The sequence below is a fragment of the Sarcophilus harrisii genome, chromosome 6, assembly GCF_902635505.1.
Source record: "Sarcophilus harrisii chromosome 6, mSarHar1.11, whole genome shotgun sequence".
NCBI classification, from domain to species: domain Eukaryota; kingdom Metazoa; phylum Chordata; class Mammalia; order Dasyuromorphia; family Dasyuridae; genus Sarcophilus; species Sarcophilus harrisii.
Window position 1 is genome coordinate 235,811,657 of NC_045431.1, and position 22,544 is coordinate 235,834,200.

At 53.7% G+C, this 22,544-nt stretch overlaps 1 protein-coding gene across 1 annotated transcript in view; it reads left to right on the forward strand.

Moving 5' to 3' along the window:
* The first annotated feature begins 3,544 nt into the window (after positions 1-3,544).
* KCNQ1 (potassium voltage-gated channel subfamily Q member 1) overlaps positions 3,545-22,544 on the forward strand; it is a 191,605-nt gene continuing 172,605 nt past the window's right edge. The window contains 6 exon segments of the mRNA XM_031943601.1: positions 3,545-3,692; positions 4,253-4,310; positions 11,619-11,856; positions 11,975-12,173; positions 12,257-12,389; positions 12,391-12,867. Coding sequence (XP_031799461.1) covers positions 3,545-3,692; positions 4,253-4,310; positions 11,619-11,856; positions 11,975-12,173; positions 12,257-12,389; positions 12,391-12,867 — 1,253 coding nt within the window.

Consider the following 22,544-nt stretch of genomic DNA (forward strand, 5'->3'; position numbering starts at 1 on the left):
CCCCGGGCTCTTTGAAGCTGAGACAATTTGATTTTCTCTAATGTTTGAGGAGAAACAATGGGTTATTCTGGAGCGAGTGTGGACAGGTGGGCACTGGGAGGGACCAGAGCAGCCGCTCTTCCAGGCTTTCCTTGGGCCGGAGCTTTTGCTCAGGATAAACTAGACAGTGCACCCCCGTCCTCTACCACACGCCCCCATTCCCTACAGCGCGCTCCCGTCCTCCACTCGTCCCCATCCTCCACAGCGCCCTCCTCTGCCACAAGTCGGGGCCACAATTCTGCTGCTTTAGGGCTGGGCTGAAAAGCCTCACCTGCTCTCGAGGCCGGTGATCAATCCCTTCTCAGCCTCATAATTTATGGACGGCCCCTGAGGGGGCTCAAGTTTCCCCAGCCCATCCACCTGCGTTTTGGCACAGCCTCAGCTCAAGGTCTGTGACTGAGGGCTCACGGAAGCTGCTTGGGGGGGCTCCAAGCAGGCCCGAGACCCGGCCCAGGCCCCAGGATCGAGCTCAGCTCCAGCCCTGAGAAAAGCAGCACCTCGGACGGAGGCCGGGTCTCCCAGTCAGCGCCCAAGGATGGTTTCTCTGGCCTGGGGTTGTTGAGCGCTCAGTGTCACGGACATGCGAGGGAGGCTTCCCTGGCAAGGTTAAAGAGAGCCGGAGGCAGCAGGAAGGGGGCAGGGGCAGGGCCGACAGGGTGAAGGGCAAGGGAGGAATGGAGGAGAGGGAAAGAAATCAAAGAGAGGGGCAGGCCTGGGGGCGCTGGGGGAACAAGGGCCAGTACCGTCTGCCCCACCCAGCCCGAGCTGCTCACCCCCCTCACAGTGAGAAACTCAGAGTCTAGGACTAGGACAGAGAAAAGAAATGAACTCTTCTGTTCCGGTCTCCTTCCTTCCTTCCTTCCTTTTCTTCCTTCCTTCCTTCCTTCCTTCCTTCCTTCCTTCCTTCCTTCCTTCCTTCCTTCCTTCCTTCCCTCCCTCCCTCCTTCCTTCCTTCCTTCCTTCCTTCCTTCCTTCCTTTTCCTTCCCTCCTTCCTTCCTTCCTTCCCACTTCTTCCTTCCTTCCCTTCCTTCCTTCCCTTCCTCCTCCTTCCTTTCCTTCCTTCCTTCCCTCCTTCCTTCCTTCCCCCTTCCTTCCTCCTTCCTTCCTTCCCTTCCTTCCTCCTTCCTTCCTTCCTTCCCTCCTTCCTTCCTCCTTCTTCCTCTCATTCCATTCCTTCCTTCTTCCCTTCTCTTCCATTCCTTTCCTTCCCATTCCATTCCTTCCTTCCATCTCCACTTCCATTCCATTCCATTCCCTCACTTCCATTCCATTCCATTCCATTCCTCCTCCTTCCTTCCTTCCATTCCCTCCTTCCCTTCCTTCCTCTCCTTCCTTCTTCTTCCCTCCTTCCTTCCTTCCATTCCTTCCTTCCTTCCTTCCTTCCCTCTTCCTTCCTTCCTTCCATTCTTCTCCTTCCTTCCTCTCCTTCCCTTCCTTCCCTTCCTTCCTTCCTCCTTCCTTCCTCTTCCTTCCTTCCTTCCTTCTCCTTCCCTTCCTTCTCTTCCTTCCTTCCTTCCCTTCCTTCCTTCCTCCTTCCTTCCTTCCATTCCTTCCTTCCTTCCTTCCTTCCATTCCATTCCATTCATTCACTTCTTTCGCTTCATTCCATTCCATCCTTCCATTCCATTCCTTCATTCCATTCCTTCCATTCCATTCCATTCCATTCCGTTCCATTCCATTCCATTCCATTCCTTCCTTCCATTCCTTCCACTTCCTTCCTTCCATTCCTATCTTCCCTCCTTCCCTCATTCCTTCCACTTCTTTTCCTTCCTTCCTTCCTTTCCTTCCTTCCCTTCCTTCCATTCCTTCTTTCCTTCTTCCTCCTTCCTTCCTTCCTTCCTTCCTTCCTTCCCTCCTTCCCTCCTTCCCTCCTTCCTTCCTTCCTCCTTCCCTCCTTCCTTCCTCCCTTCCTCCTTTCCTTCCTTCCCTCCTTCCTTCCTTCCTTCCTTCCTTCCTTCCTTCCTTCCTTCCTTCCTTCCTTCCTTCCTTCCTCTTTGTCCAGTTGTTCTGGGGCCATCCCTAAACTGGCCTGTGGCCCCAAAGCTGGCGGCCAGAAGGGCCAGGGAAGCCAGGTCCTCTGGCCTCCCCCTTTTCCCCCACCCCGGCTTTGCTGCCCTCCCTTTGGGGCACCTTTGGTTTAGAATTCTCTTTTCTCTCTTGAGTTTCTGGCTTTTGTTTTCTGGTTCTTTGATCTCTTTCCCCCGGGCAGTGGGGCCCAGCTTCCCCGAAGGTGGATGGGGCAGGTATTGGTGGCTGGGGGGCCCTGGGGCTCGGATGTCCACAGGGTGGGGCCTGGGCCCTGGCCTTGACTTGGAAGGCCATGCAAATACCCCGGGCAGCACCCAGAGAAGTGTATGCAAAGGCAGGCTTCCTTTGCATGATGCAGGTGCAGGAGGCCCCCCAGGCCCCGCTCCAGGGTGGACGGGTACTTGGCGGCCAGAGAATGTCCCAAACACAGGCTGGGAAAGTTTGGGGCAGTGAGGTCGGGGAGGCTCCTCTGCAGGACTGGCTGAATCCCACCTGAGCGGGACAGGGCTCCTGGGGGCCCAGAAATGCCCCGAGGGCAACTGGAGGCACTAAGAGTTGGGGGGTTGTGCCAGGAAGTCATCTGAACCCCATAGCTGTCCCTGGGACTAGGAAGAACCCTGGACTTGGGGGTGGCCAGGCTCTGAGTCCAGTCACTGGCTGGGTATCTTTAAGTCAGTGTCTTGCCCCATCTGGCCTTCTGTCTCCTCCTCTTTAGGAGGGCTTTGGCCTCCCTGGGCCCTAGGACTCCTTCTAGTCCAGACTGTTCTCCACAGAGGGTAGCGCTCCCTGGCAGCCTCTGACAAGACAACCTCAGCTCCCCCATTGGCCCGAACCATGCCCAGAGCCTCCCCTGTCCACAAGGCCACAGCCCCCTCCTCCCGCGTCCCATATTTCCCAGTTCGGTGGCCTGGAAGTGCCCCGAGGAGGTCTGGAAAGTAGAGCAAGGCAGGGGATTATGATCTCCCACTCTGCAGATAAGGAAACTGAGAGCAGGGCCAAAGGCTCACAGACAGGTCACTGTTAATCTTGAGCTTCTGACCAGGACCACGCTCCCTGATCTTCTCCCACCCTGACTCCATCCCCAGGGGAGAGCAGAATGACACCCAATGCCTTTGTCCCTGGCTCCCGACCAAAGTCCCCAGGATTTGTCGAGCCTGGCTTGACCGGGCCCGGCCTGAGGGGCTCCCGGGGTCCTGAGGCTGCACGGCGCCGGGCCTGCCCTTACCTGTCTGACATCTCGGGAGCCTGACATGATGCAGGAGGCCGGCAGGTCGGTCACCCAGCCCAGTCCTGGCGGAAAAAGCCGATTCTTTGTCTCTCCGTGGAGAGAGCCGGGTCCGGACAGACCGGCCTGCCTATTGAAGTGGCAAAAAGAAAGGAGGAGGGGACTCTCCCACCACGCCACCTGTGACGACCTTCCAGGAGGGGCAGGGGCTGTAAACAAATCCTATACAAATCACACTGGGCCCATGCGCCATGCTGGCCGCCAGTGGGCTCGGACTGCCCCTCGAGCTGGAGGGCCTCCAATCCTTGAGACCCTGGGATATGGCGTTGGAGGCTTTCTGCCCCCCTGACTTTGGGGATGGGCTCCTGACCATAACTTATACTGCCCACCCGGGCCATGGCAGGGGAGCCACCATGTCATGAAGCCCGATGGTTCTAGAGCCTGCCATCTCCCCAGATTATGTCCTCAAAAAAGCAGTTAGTCGATCACCAAGGATTTATTAAGCACCTACTATGTGCTCAGTGTGCTGGGGATATCAAAACAAAATGAAACAATCCCTGCCCTCAAGGACCTGACATTTTATTACAAAACAAATACAATAAGAAACAACCCCCCACAAAATAAACCCTAATAAAGTTCTTGAGGATAACATTGTTGGAGAGTGCTCCTTATGCCTCTTGGAAGTAGAGAAGAGGCAGCTGGGTGGTGCAGTGGTTCTGGAACCAGAAAGACCTGAGTTCTCAAATGCTTTTTAGCTGTGTGATCTTGGGCAAGTCACTTCACCCTCTTTGCCTCAATTTGCCAGAAGCGAGCTGGGGAAGGAAATGACAAACCATTCCAGTATTTTTGCCAAGAAAACCCGGGATTACAAAGAAACAGAAAAGACAGACCCTACCCTGGAAGAGTCCTCAGTCTGGCGGAGGAGACAAGCAGCAAATAACCCCGTCCTCCACCTTTAGATCGCAAGCTCTCTGAGGACGATGCTCACCCTCCGCTTCTTTCTGTATCCCAAGCATGGTAAGTGCTTAATCAATGTTTATTGATGGACTGACTGAATGTGCAAACAAATTATAGACGAGGTAAGTAGAAGGTGTAGTCAGAGGAAGGGGGCTAACAGCAAAGCTGGGGAGGGAACAGAGAAACTTTTTATAGAAGATGGGACTTGAGCTGAATCTTGAAGGAAACCAAGAAAGCAGAGATGAGGATGGAGAGCACGGCAGACATAGAGCACAGACAATGCAAAGACAGAGGCCGAAGATGGCACATCATGTGCAGGATCAGTGAGGAGGTCAGCGTAGCTTACTTCCAGAATGCCGAGAGGGCAAGAGTGTGGCGTAAGAAGGCTAGATAGGAAGGGAGCAGCTGGTAGAGTTTTGCAAGCCAAGTGGAGGAGTTCCTGCAGGGGCTAGGGAGTCACTAGACTTGATTGAATAGGGGAGCAATGTAGTCAAGCCTGCACTTTAGGAAAATGGCTTTTTGATGGCTGAACAGAGGATAGATTAGAGTGGGGAGAGCGCCAAGGCAGATGGAGTTCCAGGGAGATATTGCAATAATCCAGGTGTGAGAAGATGAAGACTTGCAACAGGCTGGGACCAGTGTCAGAGAAGAGAAGGGGTATAACTGAAAGGCACTGCAGAGGTGACATGGACCAGAGATGGTGCAGAGGTGACATGGACCAGAGATGATATAGAGGTAAAATGGACCAGAGATGCTGCAGAGGTGACATGAACCAGAGAGGCTGAAGGGATAAAATGGATAAGAGATGCTCATAAATGAAGTGCAGAGGCCTGGCACCAATTTGGATATGAAGAGTGAGAAGTACAGGATGACTCGTTTTAAGCTTGGGAGATTGGGAAGATGGGAGTTTTTTGTTTTGTTTTGTTTTCTTTGGTGGGGGTGAGTGAAGGAAGGAAGATAAGTTCAGTTTTGGACATACTGAGTTTGAGATGTTTCTGATTCATCCAGTTTGAGAAATTCTTAAGTTACCTGGTAATATTAGATTAGAAGTAAGGGCTGGATATAGAGATCTGGGAAATATTAAGCTCATTCTCATTTCTGGCTTTTCCAGTGTTATTCCCGCACCATGAATAGACATCTCGGGAGTCCAGGAAGCCCAGATTCATACCTACTGTCCCTCTTAGAGTTCTGAAAATTCACAAAAATGTGTAATGCTTTCTTGGTACTGGGGGATCTGGAATCTTTTGGCTGGAGGGAGCTCAGATCCAGCTTTATCTGGCTCTGGAAGATTCTAAAGGCTCCTTTTGATCTAGGAAGGTCACCAAGTTCTGGGTAGGGCCACACTCTTGCCTATCTTAGTTATTTGACATTTTAAGGGTGACAAAGTGCAGTCCTCTTGATAACTTGTTGAGGTTGGGCATGAAAGACTTATTGTTCTTATTTTACAAGTGAGGAAACTGAGAGTCAGATTAAGGAAGTGACTCATGCTACCCTACAGGTCCTTCTCTTCTCTTCTTTGCCTCCTTATTCTCAGGAAAGGTGTAGCCTATCCCCACCCCAGGCCAGAGGGCAAAGCATTTTTGCCTTCCTTGGGAAATTCTGCCCTGATGTGCACCATGATTGGTTGGCCACTGGAGGGAGCCCCAGGAGTAGAGGAGAATTGCAAAATCCCAAGGGTTGTTAAGCACCTCAGGGACCTCCCGTCTCCTCTATGCCTTCCCCTAACACTAGCCCTGACAAGAGTCCTCTAGCCTCTGCTAGAAGACCTCCAAGAAAGGGAGTCCCTTCACCCCCATCCCGGCAGCCCTTTCCTTGCCCAATAAGGAGTCCAATGTTTCTTTTTCTATCATCTCTTAGTGGTTCTCCTGCCCTTAGGAGCCAAATGGGACAAAGCCATCCTCTCATCCACACATGAGGGTCCTACAGATATTTGAAGACTCATCGACACTATCACCCCACCCCATCTCTGCCTCCATCACTCTCCTTTTTTCCAGCCTAAAACCTTCCCAGTTTTTTCAAGCAATATTCTGCAGCCTGGTCTGTGGTCTTCTCACAATTTTGCTTCATTCCCAGGCAATGTTCAGAGCACCAATTTGGACCCTTTAATTTTACAGATGAGGAAACCGAGTCCCATAGATGGGAAGGGACCTGTGCCTCCGAGGTCACACAACAGAGAGCAGAAATAGAATCTATGCCCCAGTCTGCAGGCTCCCCAAATGGTGACCCTGGACCCCCCTTATTGGAGAGAAGGAAGGGAAAGGAAGAAACTACATATGCCCTGAAGAACATTTAACCCCAAGAATTGGCCACTTTGAGCTTCCGGTTGCCCCCTCCGTGACAACAGAGGAAGGAGGGGAACAGGAGCAGGTTTTCCCCTTCCACAAAGCTTGCAGTTCTACAGCTGTGGCCACACTGGGAAAGTGTGGGCATGGAGCACTCTGAGAGCCAAACTCTGGGCCTCCAGGCACTTCCATCATTTCAACCTTGCTGGCTTCTCTGTTTCCTAAACCCTTATTTGGGGCCTCTTCAAAGCCTTGGATGTGGAACATAGACCTCTGGCTCGGAGGTTCCAAGAGGACTATGGAAATTTGAATAAATCCCAGCCTTCTTCTGGGGGCAATTTTCTCAGTTGTAAAATGAGGTGGCTGAATTAAAAGAGTCCTAAGTTCCCCTCAGGTCTGTTCTATGTCCTAAGCTCCTAATAGTACTGAGGTTTAAGCATGCTCAGGGTCTACTCTTTGGTAGATAGGACCTATGGAGAGTAGTCCCCTAGGATGTTTCAGTCTTTGAATTTAAATTCCCAGAGCTTAGCAGTGCTTGGCACATAGTAGGTGCTCAATACATATTTGTAGATTGATTTGTTTCCCAGAGTCACTATGAATGGACATGCTCTGGGAAGGCACTAAACCAAGGGAGTGTGCTGGTAAATGTTTAACAACTAACTCTGTGAAAGAATGAACACAGAGCCCATTTAGGTTAATTTGCATCGTATCCTTAAATCTAGACAATCAACAAAGCAAAAATCAAGCCCTGCTTTGTTGTATTTGACGATTTTGAGGTATAAATATAAACACTAAGACTTAATAACTATCTCTCTGGAGCAGGTTCAAGAAGGCCCCAGTCCCTTCCCCACCCCCCAGGGTCTCTCCCTGCTTCCAGATGATCTGGTTGGGAAAAAGGGTTGGTCTCTCCCTGTGCGGGGTCCCCCCGGCTCCCTGGACATCAGCACCAGTCTGGCCCAGTTCTGAGTGCGGCCACAAGGATTCAAAACGGGCGGGGGGCGGGGCAGGAGAAGGGAGGGGAGGTGCTGATTTTTCAGTTCGAAATTCCTCACCTGGACAATGGACTTTCCTGAGAAAAGGGCCTGCTTTGGATTTTGCTTTCGTGTCTCTAGTACCTTGTCCAGAGACTCACACCGAGTGGCACCGGCACTGGCACAGCAGAGTGCTGGATCTAGAAGCAGGAGGAGCCTGAGGAGGACCTCAGACACTAGGGGGGGCATCTAATCCTGTTTAATGTCCCCATCTGTAAAATGGGGAATCATAATAGCACCTACCTCCTAGGGGTGTTGTGAGGATCAAGTGAATGCTATTTGGGAAGCATTCAGCACAGTGCCTGGCACATAATAAGTGTTATATAAATGTTTATTATATTTTTAAAATTATATTTCTGTCCCCCATGGTGGGTGTGTGTGTGTGTGTGTGTGTGTGTGTTCTTTCTTCCTTTGACCAGTTCAGATAAGAGGGAGGTTCAAATTTCAGTCCCTCCCCACCCCCTCACTTCTTGTTTCTATAGATGTCTATGTATATATGCTCCTTATGTGATATAATTTCCCCTAACCTTCTTCTTCCCTTCTCCTCAACCAAGACATAACAGAACCTCTCTTGTTTAATTAGTCTTTTCCTATGACCGCTGATGATGAGAGGTCTCAGAAGGGACTCCCTTCCCAAAATTAGAACGAAGCAGCTGATCCTTGTTTAATCTTTATCACTGTTTATTCATGTTTACTTCTTTGTTTCTTTTCATAGCTGTGTTTGAACTTCACAGTTTCTCCTTGGCTCTGGTCTTTTTATCAGGCGGGCCTGGAAGCCCTCTGCGTCATTAAAGATCTTTTTCTTCCCCTCCCTGAAAGATTATACTAAGTTTTTCTGGGCAAATGATTCTGGGTGGTAAATCCATGTTCTTTGCCTTCTGGAATATTATATTCCAAGCTCTCTGCTCCAGGATCGTGGTAGCTGCCAGATCATGAGTGATTATGGCTTTCATTACTTAAATCCTTTCTTTCAGGGTGCTTGCAGCATTTTCTTTATTTGGGATAGGAGTTCTGGATTCTGGCAATGATATTCCTGAGGGTTTTCATTTGGAGGTTTCTCTCAAAAAATGACCAGTGGATTCTTGCTATTTCTACTTTGCCACCCGGTTCTAAGAGATCTGGGCAAATTTCTTTTATGACTTCTTGAAATAGGATACATGGGGTTTTTTTTGGTCATGACTTCCAGGTAATCTGTGGTTCTCAGATTCTCTCTCTTGGGACTGTTTTCAAGGTCAGTTATTTTTGCTATGAGATAGTTTACATTTTCTCCAATATTTTTAGTCTTTTAAAACTGTTTTAATATTTCTTATTACTTCATCGAGTCAATGGCTTCTATGTGGTTCATTCTATTTTCAGGAGTTTGTTGCCTGGGCAAAGTTTTATACTACTGGTGCCAAACTTTTAATTCCCCATCCATTTTTTTCTCCTGTGTCTCTCATTTCTTTTTCAGTATTTTCCTTAAGATTTCTCATTCTACTTATAAAAATATTTTCTACTCTTTCTAAAATTTAATTTCAATGATTTCCTGGATTTTAGCTGAATTTGTGCCCACACTCTATTTTCCTTTGCTTGTAGATGTTTGGGAGTCATTCTCGCCTTCTAAGTTTGTGACTTGAGTGTCTCCGACACCATAATAGCTTTTTATGGCGGGGTTCTTTTTTTTGTTTCCTCATCCTTCCGCCTTGCCTCCTGACTTCTGGACTTGATGCTAGGGCAAAGACTGCTCTTACCCCGCAGCTGAGTGCCACCTCTGGGCACAGATTTCTTCCTCAGTCTACTTGTATTTGTGATCTGGAATAAACAGTGGGTGACCATGCTGCCAGTTGATACTCGTTCCCATTTCTGGGCCTTAGTATGGCTCTGGTGCCTCTTCTTGCATAGCTTCTCCTTGCCCTGCAGGGTTGCCCATAACCCCTCTTGGCCAGACCTGGCCCTCCGTGTCTGAAGACCTGTCTTCCAGTGCCAGTCTTGGCTGGAAACGTGACTCACTGTGCCCTTTTCTTAGATTTCCTCCATCAGGATTTGCTCTGACCCTTCCTTCCTAGTATGATTGTGGTGGGACTTTCCCCCCTTCAGCCTGAATATCCTCATTGGTTGATCAGTCAATGAGGGAAAGAGCTGAGCTTCCTGCCTCACAAAGGAATTGTCATGAGATGGATTTGTGAACTGTAAGGAGCAAGGGGGATGACGAATGGAGGCACAGCACCTCCATTCCAATGCTGCCGCTCCTCATAATCCCCATGGGACCTTGGGAAAATCACTTGGCTCTTCTGAACCTCAGTTCCCTATCTCTAAAATGGGGGGGGGGTTGGCCTCAAAGATCTCCAAGGCCTCTGATTTGATGATTAACACCAATGAGCTGTGGGATGGGAGTGTATGGGGGGTTGTTAGCTGGAGAGCTGCCAGCTACTCGTTCAACCGGCAGAGTCAGAATTCCCCAGGCCTCCTGGGCACTCCTTCCCGGGTCAGGCATTCCCGATATTCAGTTCCTTGAGCACTGGGCGAACACCTGCAGGAGGATGGAACTAGGCTGAAGCAGGAAAGGGCCGAGATCAGTTCCGAGTCAAGGTCTAACAGGCAGGGCTCTCAGAGGGTCAGCTCCGACCCCTGGCACTCTTGGACCTGAGACTCCCAGCATGAAGGATCTGCCTCTCCAGGCGTCCCAAACACTGCCTCCAGTCTGAGTGAAACCAAGAAGGAAAAGGCCACCTGTGAGGGTCACTCATTGTTCCAAGCTCTCTCATTAATCAAGCTTCCTTTCAAATCACCTACTTCCTAGACAAGCTGTTTGCTGGATATCTCTCTGCTCTGCACTTTTCACAGCAAACACCCTCCCCAGCCTCAGCCCGAGGCCCAGGGAGCTGGGAAGCTTCTGAGCTTGGGCACGAGGACTCATGGGCTTGCAAAGAGCAGTCACTCTCCACTCGGCTCATGATTCATAGAATGTCCAGAGAGGAGAATTAGAACTCAGAAGGTCAGAGCTGGGAGGAGCCTTAGAGGTCTGCCCACACACCTTAACGTGAGGCCAGGGACCTCCCCCAGGAGCTACTTTGGTCCTTCCAGCTTCTGTCTGGTGGTGACATTGAGGCTTCGGGCCGTGTCCGAGTTCCACGATGCTCCATTCGTTTCCTATGGCACGTCTCCATGGTTTGGGGCAGGGTGTTGCCATTACATTACAAAGATGGAAACTGAACAGAAAAGTGAAGTATCCACATTTCCTCAATGATTAACGAACTCCCTCTTGGTCATACCTGAGAACGAAGGCGACCCCGACAATAGCAATAGCTCCCCCCCCCATGATTCTGCTCCCCTCCACCTGATGATTCTGCTCCCCCCGCCCACGATTCTGCTCCCCCTGCCCATGATTCTGCTCCCCCAGTTGTCAAACCCAGCTGAATGCTTCTTATGGTTCTTCCCTGGGATCACGCTCTTTAACCAAAGGGGCCCCCATGGCTCTGCTGGCCCTTCTCTTCTTTTTCCGTTCTCTGTCCTTCACTGGGTGATCTCACCACCTCTCATGCACTTATTACCGTCTCTGTGATGACTCCCAAACCAACAGAGCCAGCCTCTTTCCTGCTCTGTCTTCCATAGCTACCTGTTGTCTCCCTCTGGTTTCCTTAAACGCAACATGTCCCAAACTGGCCTCTGAGTTCTTGTCTTCCAGCCCTCCCCCCCCAAGCTGACCCATCCACATCTTGCCAGGGGGGAACCAGGGAAGCCGCCGCACCTGGGCTGAGGTCAGAGGACCAGGGAGTCTGAGGCAGAAAAGAGAAGAGAAGAGGAGAGGGTGGAGGAGGGGAAGGCAGAGTGGAGATGCTCATTTCCAGTCAAGGCTCATCCCTCTCAAGGAACCTTTTAGGCACTTATGGGGCATCCACAGGAGGACAAGTTGTAATCCCTGCTCTGGGCTCCATTGCCTCTCAGGCTACTAAATAAGGGTGGGAAAGGGCCTTTCCAGGCCCTGATTTTGGAGGAGAAGAATCGAGGTTCAAATCCTATCGCAGACATTCTCTGTTTGTGTGATCCTGGGCAAATCCCGGCTCTCTGGGGCTCAGTTTCCTCATCCGCAGAGTGAGGGCGTCCAACCAGCCGGCCTCTGGGGTTCTTGCCAGCCCTAAGCCTGGGCTCCTTTACAAAGCAAAAATCAGGCCACGAGGGAGCGGCCTGGCCCAAGGCCCCGGGGTCGCCTCCTCGTCCCCACTCCCTTTGCGGGCTGAGGAGGTGGGAGCCGAGTCCCAGCTGCAGCTGAAGACCAAGGAGGAGGGGGCGGCGGGTGGGAGCCCACAGTCCCCGGTTGGTCTCCTACTAGGGGAGGCCGGGCCTCCCCAGGGGCCGACGCCTCCAGGCTGCAGAGAGGCAGCCGCTCGCTTTCTGTCTCTGGAGGCGCCTCTGTCCGCACCTGCTGCGCCAGGCTCCTCGCTGCCCCTCGGAGACCCGCAGGCTCCGAGGGAGGAGCTTTGGGGGCCTCTCTACGAGTGCGCGCAAGAAGACCGGGGCCCCGCGGGCTAGGTGTGGCTGCGGGGGCGGGGGCGCGCAGGGTTTAAGGGTCCAGATTAAGGCTACCTGGAAGGTGCCGGGGCCGCGCCCCGGGGATCCAGGGGGCGCCCTCGGTCTGTGGCTCGGGTCCCCCACGCCGGGCACGGGGAGGGGCGGGGCAGGGAACTGGGGCTGGAGCCACTGCGGGTTCTTGAAGGAGAAGGGGCGGGGGAGGCGGGCCGGCCCCGCCCCGGGCGGCGGGCACGGACAGCTCCCGCCTCCCTGGCTCGCTCGGTGCCTCCCCTCGGGAGTGGGAGCCCAGTCTCCAGGGCAGCGGCGGCGGCGGCGGCAGCGCCGGCCCCCTTCCTTCCTCCCTCCCGGCCGTCCCGTCCCCTCCGGGCCGCCGCCGTCCAGCGTCCCGCGCTCCCGGGCCGGCCCCATGGCGTCCTCGGCCGGTTCCCCCCCGCAGGCGGAGCGGCGGCGCTGGGGGTGGGGCCGTCGGGCCAGCGGGTCCCTGGGGCTCAGCCTCAGCCCCAAGGCCGCCTTCCCGTCGGAGCTGGCCGAGGTGAGCCCGGCGGCCGGAGCGTTCTACGCGCCCATCCCCGCGCCGGGGCCCGGCCCTCCCCCTGCCGCCGCGCCGGGGGCCCGGGGGCCCCCGGCCCCGCTGTCGCCGTCGCCCTCGCCGCCCCCCACTGTGAGCCTGGACCCGCGCATGTCCATCTACAGCATGTGGCGCCCGCTGCTCACCCGCACCCACGTCCAGGGGCGCGTCTACAACTTCCTCGAGAGACCCACGGGCTGGAAGTGCTTCCTCTACCACTTCACGGTGTAAGTGTCCGCGCCGCCCCCTCCGCCCTGGCACGGGACTGCGGTGTGTCCCACGTCGCCTGCCCCTGCGCGCTCCCGCCCGGGGTCGCCGCTGGGGGGCCGGGGAGGCTTGCTGGGCACCGTGGGGCAGCCTGGCCCCTGGCTCTGAACCCTGCGTGACCGTCTGGGCCAGCGGCAGCCCTTCCCCCACCCAGAGGGCAAGGCTGCCCGGCTGCCGGCCTCCTGGGGGGTGGGAAGGGGAAGAGCCGCTCTCCCCGTGGAGCCCACGCCGGGTGGGCTCTCCCCGCCGAGCCGCTGCCGGAGTCCCAGCCTGTCAGCACCGCCAGGAAATAGTGGTTCTTGAAAGGGGTGGGGACTGAACGGGAGCAAGAGCTCTGATTGGACCGCTGCGTCTCTAGCCCCATTCGGGGGGTCTTGCGCCTTTATTGCCTTCATTCAGCCTCCTCCAGCCAGCCACAGAAAAGGGCCCTTTCCCTTGAGCAGGCGAAGGAGGGAAGGCGTCGGGCCTGGTTTTATGGGGGAGGGGGAGCAAGGACTGATGCCCATTCCCCAGGCAGCCAGCTCCTCATCCAGGCACCCGGCCCCTCCCTCCCGCCCTCCCGCCAGCCAGCCCACCCAGCCATTTTCTCCCTCCTGGTGGGGCGTCCCCTCCCTGGCCCCGGCCCAGTGCCAGCGATCTTTTCTTGTCTCTCTGTTCTTGGGAATCTGGGCGTATTCCGAGTCTAGTTCACTCAGAAGCACCTGCTCACTAGGGAGAAAGGAAGTTTTCACTGGAATTGCCGCCGGCATGTTGTCTGTAATATTATTGTCGGGGGGGGGGGGGGGGGGGGGGGGAGACACCCGGAAAAGAAAGGCAGGGGTAGTGTGGCTTCTGCTGGGAGAGGAACAGCTTTGCTGTCAGGGTCCGGTCCCTGTCCAGTTGGGGGGGGGGGGGAGATGGTCTGGGGTCGGTTTGGCCACTTTGGAAAGAGATGGAGTGACCAGGATGCCGACTTGGGATCAGCAAGATCGACTCAGAATCTTTCACCAGCTATTTGCAGGCTGTGTGAAATCATCTACCTTCTCAGCCTCAGTTTCTTCAGCTGGAAAATGGAGATGATAATAGTGACCTCTAAGCTTCTCCCTCCTTCCTGTCCCCCTCCTCTCCCCCTCAGGGGGGTGCCTTGGGGGATCCTGATGCCTAGAGAGGGAGAGAGACCTCTGGGTCATGGGGGCTAGGAGGTGCTGTAGGTTTCCAGCCCTGTCCCTCTGGCCCTCCCCCGCCCCTGCACTTCACCCTGAGCTTCCCAGGGTGTTGGGTGGGGGGTGGGATACAATGACAAGTTACTCCAGGGTCACAGAGGAGTTCCTTTCATTCCCTCCCTCCCTCCCCAAACAGTTCCTGTCCTCAAGGAGCTTATATTTAACTGGGAGAGACAAGTGCTTCAGATCAGAAGGCAACAGAAAACTGTGCAGGGGATGGAGGTTACCTGAGAAAGGATGGCCCTAGCAGCGGGGGACCTCGGGGAGTAGGTGGGACTTGGGCCGGGGCTCGAAGGAAGCCAGAGCTTCCATGGAGTAGAGTCCGTAGGGAGAGCGTTGTAGGGCTCCAGAAGGACCCGGACCAAGACTTGGAAGCTGAGTGGGCCCGAGCCAGGAGGGGCCAGCCTGTGGTGCGGGGATCCCTGGGTGCGGGGAAGAGAGGGAGGAAGGATGTGGGTTGGGGAGGACTTTTAATGCCAAACTTTGCCTTGGCTATTAATTTTGCAGGTAACGGGAGGCCACCGGGGATTATGGAGGTTCTTGACATGCTAAGTCAGGCCCACACTTTAAGGTTAGCCATTGGCTAAACACTTGTGGAGTGTTTGAGAGGAGAGGGGTGGATGAAGGGAGACTCCTTGGAAGGCTTTTGCCATAGTCCAGGTGAGGGGGATGGTGTGATCCTGGGAGTAGACAGAATGGGATGGATGTGAGAGAAACTAGGAGACTGCAAGCTCTGTCAGCAGAGTGGCTTGGGAGGGTGAGAGAACAGAGGCAGGGATGGTACTGCCCTTGGGAACTGGCTGACCGGGAGATGGCGGCCGGACCTAGTGGGGATGACCTGGATGGAAGAAGATCCAGCCCGGGAGACTAGAGGCTGATATTGCTGTGGGACATTCTGTTCAGATTTGCAGAGCTTCTGACAGGCACGCATCACAAAGAACTGGGTGAGAAGGATGCTCTTGTTCCCATTGGAAAGATGATTAAACTGAGGTTCAGAAAGGTTGAGGGATTGCCTGGGTCAACTGTCAAAGGCAGATTTGAACCCACACCTCCTGACTCCAAGTTTAGCACAATGATCCGGCTCCAAGAAGTAAGATGAACTAGGTGTTCTTTTTGTAGGGAGCTGACGGTCCTGGATTGTTTTTTAATTTTTTAAAGGGGAGGGGGCATCTATTGATAAAGACACAATGAAGTGTCTGGAACATCTGAAAACTGAGCCCTGAAACCACAGCCTCATTCAAGTGGGCCGCAAGGGTAGGGAAAATTCCCATGAGAGGAGGGAAGGGAAAGCCTGTTTCTAGCCTGGAACTGGCAGGTGGGGATGGCAGGGGGAAGGGGCCGGTCCTCAGATCCCTGAGCCAGCCAGATGCTGGGATTATGTCTTGGGGGTCATGGGAGCTGATTCAAAGATTCTGAGGCTCGGATTGTAATGGCTGCTCAATTTCACTGATGGGAAACTTGAGACTTGTAAGTCACCTGTCCTTGCCACCTGTCCAGATGAAGTGTGTTATCTGATCGGGTTTTTCAGGGGCCCTATCTGTTTTGGCTCCTTCAGTAAGCTTGCTAATTTGTAAAGATGAACAGGTCCAGAGCACTGAAGAGCTTTTCCTTGGGAGGACTTGAGCGTGGAAGGATGTTCTGGGCTCTGTTGGGCAGGGAATGTGTCTTTGCTTATCTCCCCCGAGTCGGAGTCAGGGCTAGACAAGACCTGGGAGCATTAGCCCCCTTCTACATATTCTAGAATTCAAAAATATTTTACTGATTGTGTTTGTTCACATCATTATTCCTTCTCGGTAGCCTTCCGGTGCCAAGGACCTTGAAACAAGGACAGTTGACTAAAGCCAGTTTCTTCTCTCTCTCTCTCTCTCTCTCTCTCTCTCTCTCTCTCTCTCTCTCTCTCTCAATAGTATCTTATTTTTCCAATTACATACATAGTTTTTGACATTCATCTTTGTAAGATTTTGAGTTTCAACTTTTTCTTCCTCCCTCCTCTCCATTCCCCTTCCCCAAGAAAGTAAACACTCCAATCTAGATTATACTTATACCATCATGTTAAACATATTTCTACATTAATCATGTTGTGAAAGAAGAAATGGAAGAAAGGGGGAAAACCACAAAAAAAAAAAAATGAAAATTGTCTGCTTTGATGTGAACTCAGACTGTGATAGTTTCCTTGGAGGTAGAACCTTTTGGAATGAAATCATTGTAATGCTGAGGCATACAATGTTGCTGTTACTATATATAATGTTCTAATCTAGTTGATCATTATACAATGTTGCTGTTACTGTATACAATGTTCTATTATAGTTGATCATCATACAATGTTGCTATTACTGGCTACAATGTTCCATTGTAGTTGATCATCATACAATGTTGCTATTACTATATACAATGTTTTTCTCACTTTACTCTGCAAAGAGTTCATCCAAGTCTTGCCAGGGTTTTCTGAAATCATCTTGCTCATCATTTCTTATAGCACAATAATATCCTTTCACAATCATATAATTCAACTGATTCAGCATTTCCCCAATTGACCCGCATCCCCTCAAATTTCCAGTTGTTTTTTTCAACGGCCTCATCTTGCTGGTTGGACAGTGGTCACACCATTCAGCCCCCTAATCCATCACTTCCCTATGGGGTAGAAGGAAGTAAACTGGACCATTCGGCTTCTGCTATTGACCACTCCGTTAATCTGGATGCCGATGTCTTGTGGGGTGGTTTTTCTTCATATTGTTAGAGTAGCTGGGTTTATTTGGCTGACTTTTCTGCTTTAGTCCTTCCCTATCTTTTCCTTATTTCTTACAGCCAGTAAGTGATTCCTATGACCTTTCTCTTCTGGACTATGGGTAGCCCTTCCCCAGAGCACTTTACTGCTGTCCCCAGAAGGGTTGGGTGCATTTCCATGGGAATGAGCCTTTTCTCTGCCGCTTTTAATGGTCTTGGGGTCCAGGCCTTCGGTGGGATCCTGCAGTCAAAGACCAAACTGGTCACTTTACAGTTTAGAATATTTCTGCCCAAAGAGGACAAGGGACCCATGTGAAATCACACTTTCAGTAATAGAAGGCAGGACTGGGACTCCAAGCCAGGTGCTGTGACCCCTGCTCTAGGACTCCTGCTAGGGCTCCTGCCTCTAAGAGAGTCCTAGAGACAGAAGGGGTGGCCTGTCCTCTCAGCTCCCTTCCCCCATCCCGGCTGAGGCCTTTCTGCCCTCCTTCCTGCCCCTCAACTTGTGGAGAAGGTGATTTCTGGAGGGGGGGGCAAATGTACCCATCATGCTTTAGAGTTAGAGAGGAGAGGGATTGTCACGTTGCTGGCCACACTGTCCCTCTTCCCTGCCACGATCAGCCCCCGAGGCTCCCTGGAGCCAGGAAGGGCCTTTAAGGCCCCATTTTGTCCATTTTGAGGCGCAGGCTTAGGAAGGGAACAGGACTTGCCTGAGATCGCGGAGCAGGGATACAAGTCCAGCTCTTCTCTCCTTCTTTCTCTTGTTCTGGGCTCTTTGATGTCCTCCTGTGACCTTCAAGCTCTGCCCAGAATTAGGAGATGCTTGGGGGAGGGGAAAGGGCCGGCAGGAAGTGAGAAGGGCAGGAAGCTCTGGGCTCAGGGTGACGGCAGCCTGACCTATATACATCCCTGGTAGAATTTCCTCTCCTTTAGAAGGGGAGGCACCTTCTCTGTGCGTCCCCCCCCCCCCCCCCCCGGTGCCCAGAACTGTGCTGGTCCACAGTAATGTTGATTAGCTGATTGCTTTATTAGCTGTGCTCCTGGGCAGGGGCCTCTGAGTCTCCAGGCCCCTCCTGTGCCGTGAGGGGCGCGGCTCGGTTCTTGATGCCGGGGCTGGCGATTAGCTGTCGGAGGCAGGGGCTGCCGGCTTGCCCCGCTGGGCCCAGCTCCCTCTGGCTGGAGCGCGGGCAGCTGCTGCTCTGTCTCTGGGCTCCCAGAACATGCTTCTCCCAGGAATGGGAGCCCTCACCATCCCCACCCCCACCCCAAGGAAGCCTGGTCCAGAGCTGGGCACATTGGAGACCTGCCACATACCCACTGGCAGACTGCTGGAGCAGGTTTCTTTGTGGGGGGGACTCCAGGGGAGGCCGAGTGGGATTCTTGGCTCCTCCCCGGCTCGTGGCAGAGGCTTGGGGCCGGGCTGAGTGGGGGTGCCCGGGCTGGAGGCTCCGGCCTTCTCTGTGGGCCGCGGCCGGCCCGTGCCATTCGGGCCGCAGAGCCTCCTCTGCCATCCCGCCGGCCAGCTCATTGCCCTGCCTCCCACTGCCCGCCCACAGGAAGCCAGGCTGTACAAGTGGGCTTCTTCCTGATTTCAATTGTTTTTACTCTGGGAACTTTCTTACCAAGAGCATTTCTGGCCTGGAGGGAGGTGAGGGCCTTGTGGCTGCCCTGCTCTGCTGAGGGAAGTAAGCCTGGGGGGGGGGGGGGCGGGAGTTGGGCCCGTTGCCCTCCCAAGGCCGGCCCAGAGCCTTCAGCAGGGCTTTGAATTCAAGGTCAGGCCGTGCTGGGCTGTGGGGCCTTGGGCAAGTGCCCCCTCGGGGCTGGTTTCCGGGCTGTCAGACTGGGAGGTCAGACAGGCCTGCGGGCTCAGAGAAGCTTCCTGAGCTGCAGCTCCAGAGGCTGAGTTCGGAGGCAGGGCCCGGCAAGGCCCATATTCTTGGGCCAGGGTGGGCAGTTGTCCCCAGGAGCTGGAGGCCTGGCATGGGCTTAGGGCAAGGACACAAAGGCCTTGCTTCCAGGCCCGCCTCCATGGGCGTGTCTCTGGCCTGGGCTGGTGGGGTCATCAGTGCTGGGAGGGGCCCAGAGGCCTTCTGCCCAGCTGCCCTCATTATACAGGGAAAGGCAATCAAGACCCAGAGAAGGAAGGCTACTTTGCTAAGGTCACACAGCTTTTAAGCCACTGACTTGAGATTCGAACTCAGGTCCTCCAGGCAAAATCTAGAGCTTCCCTCATGTGCTTTACTGACCAGGGTCAAACCGGAAGTAAACGACAAAGCCAGGATTTGAGGCTGGGGTCTCTGACCCCGGCCTCCGGCCCTACTCTTCTTCCCTGTCTGCTGGAGGAAATCCCAGCCTTCCTTGGCTAAGGCTTCCTCCAGGCCCTGCCTGGTCTCTTCTCCTGGCTGGGTTGTGCTCAGCGCTCACATATTTGCTGGCCTGCCCCGGGCCGGGTTGTCCTCCAGCCTCCTGTCCCAGGCCGGCAGCCCCTCGGCAGGATGGCCACGCAGGGCTTGCCCCCAGCAGGTGCCCCACGAGCTGAGCCGCCTCGCAGGTTGGCCAGAGCTGGGGCAGCTGGGAGAGTCTGATGGGGTCATATCTGGTCCCTGCCGGTTCCTGATGCCCACCCCACCCCTGCCGGCCCCCAGGTGCCCCTGCCTGGCCTGAGGCCCCAGCCGCCTTCCATAAACATTTCTCTAGTGGCATCTAATGGGGCCAAGGAGTTAACCCAAACATTCCCAGGGAGGATATCCTGTCCCTGAAGCGACGGGCCTCTCTAGCCAGCCCCTCCCCCAGACCAGAGGCCCCTCCCCCAGATCAGAAGCCCTTCCCCCAGACCAGAGGCCCCTCCCCCAGATGAGAGGCCCCTCCCCTCGCGCTCCCCCCCTCCCCCCCCCCAGGGCTGGGGCAGACCTTGGGCTCAGCTGTGTGTGTATCTGAGCCCCAGACCCCCGTCCCCCCACTGTGTGAACTCTGCCCTCCCCAGGGCACGACCCTCTCACGCTGGAAGGGTCTTGGAGGGGCCACCTAGGAAAAAAGGAGGAAGGAAGCAGGTCTCACGGCATCACCCCCTCCCCATCAGCCTCAGTGTCTCCTTCTCACCTCCAGGAGCAAATCCAAAATGCTTTGGCCTTCAAGGCCCTTCCTAACACGCTCTCCCAACCGACTCCCCCCCATGTTCTCTGGGAGCTGGGGCCCGGCCTCCTGGCTGTCCCAGCTCCCACTGCTGCACTCCTTGGCTTCCTCCTCCAGGAAGCCCTCCCTCTGCCAGGACTTCCTCTTTATCCAGTCCAGATTTGCTGCATGTTGTTTCCAGGCCAGATTCTAAGCTCCCCGAGGGCAGAAACTGCCTTTTGCCTTTCCTTGTCTCCTCAGTGCTTAGCACAGCACCTAGTGGATATAGTGGGTGTTTAATAAATGCTTATTGAGCAACCTCAAGTCCTACCCTCTCCTTTGACCGAGGAGTTGCCCTTGGCTCCCCATCGGGGCCCCTTTGAGTGGTTGCCCAGGCCGGCAGGGAGGAGGCAGAGGCCGAAGGAACCTCCTCTGTTTGAGGCCTGCCTCCTAATAATACCCAGAACCAGCCAGTCCTGTGGGCCCCTCCCCCCCCAGTCTCTTTTGCCCTTCCTGGCTCAGGTGCGTCCCCAGCACCTCCTGGGGGGAGGGGAGAGCCCCCCCCCAAGGGCCGGTCAGTCACTGACTGGGCTCTCAGGCCTGCCCTGCCCCCTTCCTTGGCTGGCTCTTGGTCCTCCCAGAGTTTATTGTCAACAGAAACATGCTTGGAAGACTAATGACTGCAGCTTGTCCCCCCCCCCAGCCTCCCGGGAGAGGAGCCAGTGCCGAAGCCCCCGAAGGCTGGGCAGGACTGGGCTGGTGGTGCTCCATGGTGCCAGGCTCTTCTTCTCTCCCCCCCGGCGCTTCCACCGTGGGGAAGGGGCCTTGTGGGCCTGTTCCTCCTCCTTTAGCTGAAGCCATCCAGCCAGTGGCTCAGGGGAAAGGGCCCCGGGGCTGGAGTCAGGAAAAGCTCAGTCACTTAGTACTGTCTGACCCGGTAAGTCACCTCACCTATTTGCCTCAGTTTCCTCATCTGTAAAATGAGCTGAAGAAGGAAATGGCCAAACAGCCAGTGTCTCTGCCAAGAAAACTCCGGATGGCTCATGAAGGGTCAGAGAGCCTTTCCTGAGCATCGCGGGGGGAGGGGGGAAGGCTCTCATCCTACTCTGGAGACCTAGACGTGGAGGAGAAGAAAATCTCATCAGAGATTCAGTCCTAAGAGTGTGGATATTAATGGGTCAGCAGAGCAGGGGGTCCCTGGCGAAGGGCTGTGGGGGTCTCCAGGGAAGGGCTGGGGGGGGCTCCGGCAAAGGGCCCAGGGCTCCGGCTTGGCTTGAGGCTGCTTCATATTTTTATCAGAGGCTCAGTAGGAGGCGGAGATGAAATGCATTGTCTTCAAAGTCAAGTTGGAGGGGCAGGGCTGACATGCTCATGGATACCATGTCAGAGTTAGGCTCCCCAAGGCTCTGGGGCGGCTGGCCAGAGCGCTGGGCTGCATCTGGTGGAATAAAATTCGACAAGGACAAGAGCAAAGCCTGGCTCCGAAGTCAGCTCTGCAAGTGGGGAAGGTGGGGCCGGGCAGCAGGAGTTCTGAAAAAAGGTCTGGGGTCTGTGTGGACCACAAACTCCAAAGGAGTCAGCTGATGAGGTCTTGGGCTCTGTAGAAATGGGATTTGTGGCTGAGGTTACAGGCTTGGGAACGTGTCAGTCTCCCTGGGCTCTGCTTTCTTTTTTTTTTTTTTTTTTTTTTTATTTAATAGCCTTTAATTTACAGGATATATACATGGGTAACTTTACAGCATTAACAATTGCCAAACCTCTTGTTCCAATTTTTTACCTCTTACCCCCCCCACCCCCTCCCCTAAATGGCAGGATGACCAGTAGATGTTAAATATATTAAAATATAACTTAGATACACAATAAGTATACATGACCAAAACATTATTTTGCTGTATAAAAAGAATCAGACTCTGAATTATTGTACAATTAGCTTGTGAAGGAAATCAAAGATGCAGGTGTGCATAAATATAGGGATTGGGAATTCAATGTAATGGTTTTTAGTCATCTCCCAGAGTTCTTTTTCTGGGTATAGCTAGTTCAGTTCATTACTGCTCCATTAGAAATGATTTGGTTGATCTCGTTGCTGAGGATGGCCTGATCCATCAGGACTGGTCATCATCTAGTATTGTTGTTGAAGTATATAATGATCTCCTGGTCCTGCTCATTTCACTCAGCATCAGTTCGTGTAAGTCTCTCCAGGCCTTTCTGAAATCATCCTGTTGGTCATTTCTTACAGAACAGTAATATTCCATAATTTTCATATACCACAATTTATTCAGCCATTCTCCAACTGATGGACATCCATTCAGTTTCCAGTTTCTAGCCACTACAAAGAGGGCTGCCACAAACATTCGTGCACATACAGGTCCCTTTCCCTTCTTTATGATCTCTTTGGGATATAATCCCAGTAGTAACACTGCTGGATCAAAGGGTATGCACAGTTTGATAATTTTTTGAGCATAGTTCCAAACTACTCTCCAAAATGGTTGGATTAGTTCACAACTCCACCAACAATGAATCAATGTCCCAGTTTTCCACATCCCTCAACAATCAACATTATTTTTTCCTGTCATCTTAGCCAATCTGACAGGTGTGTAGTG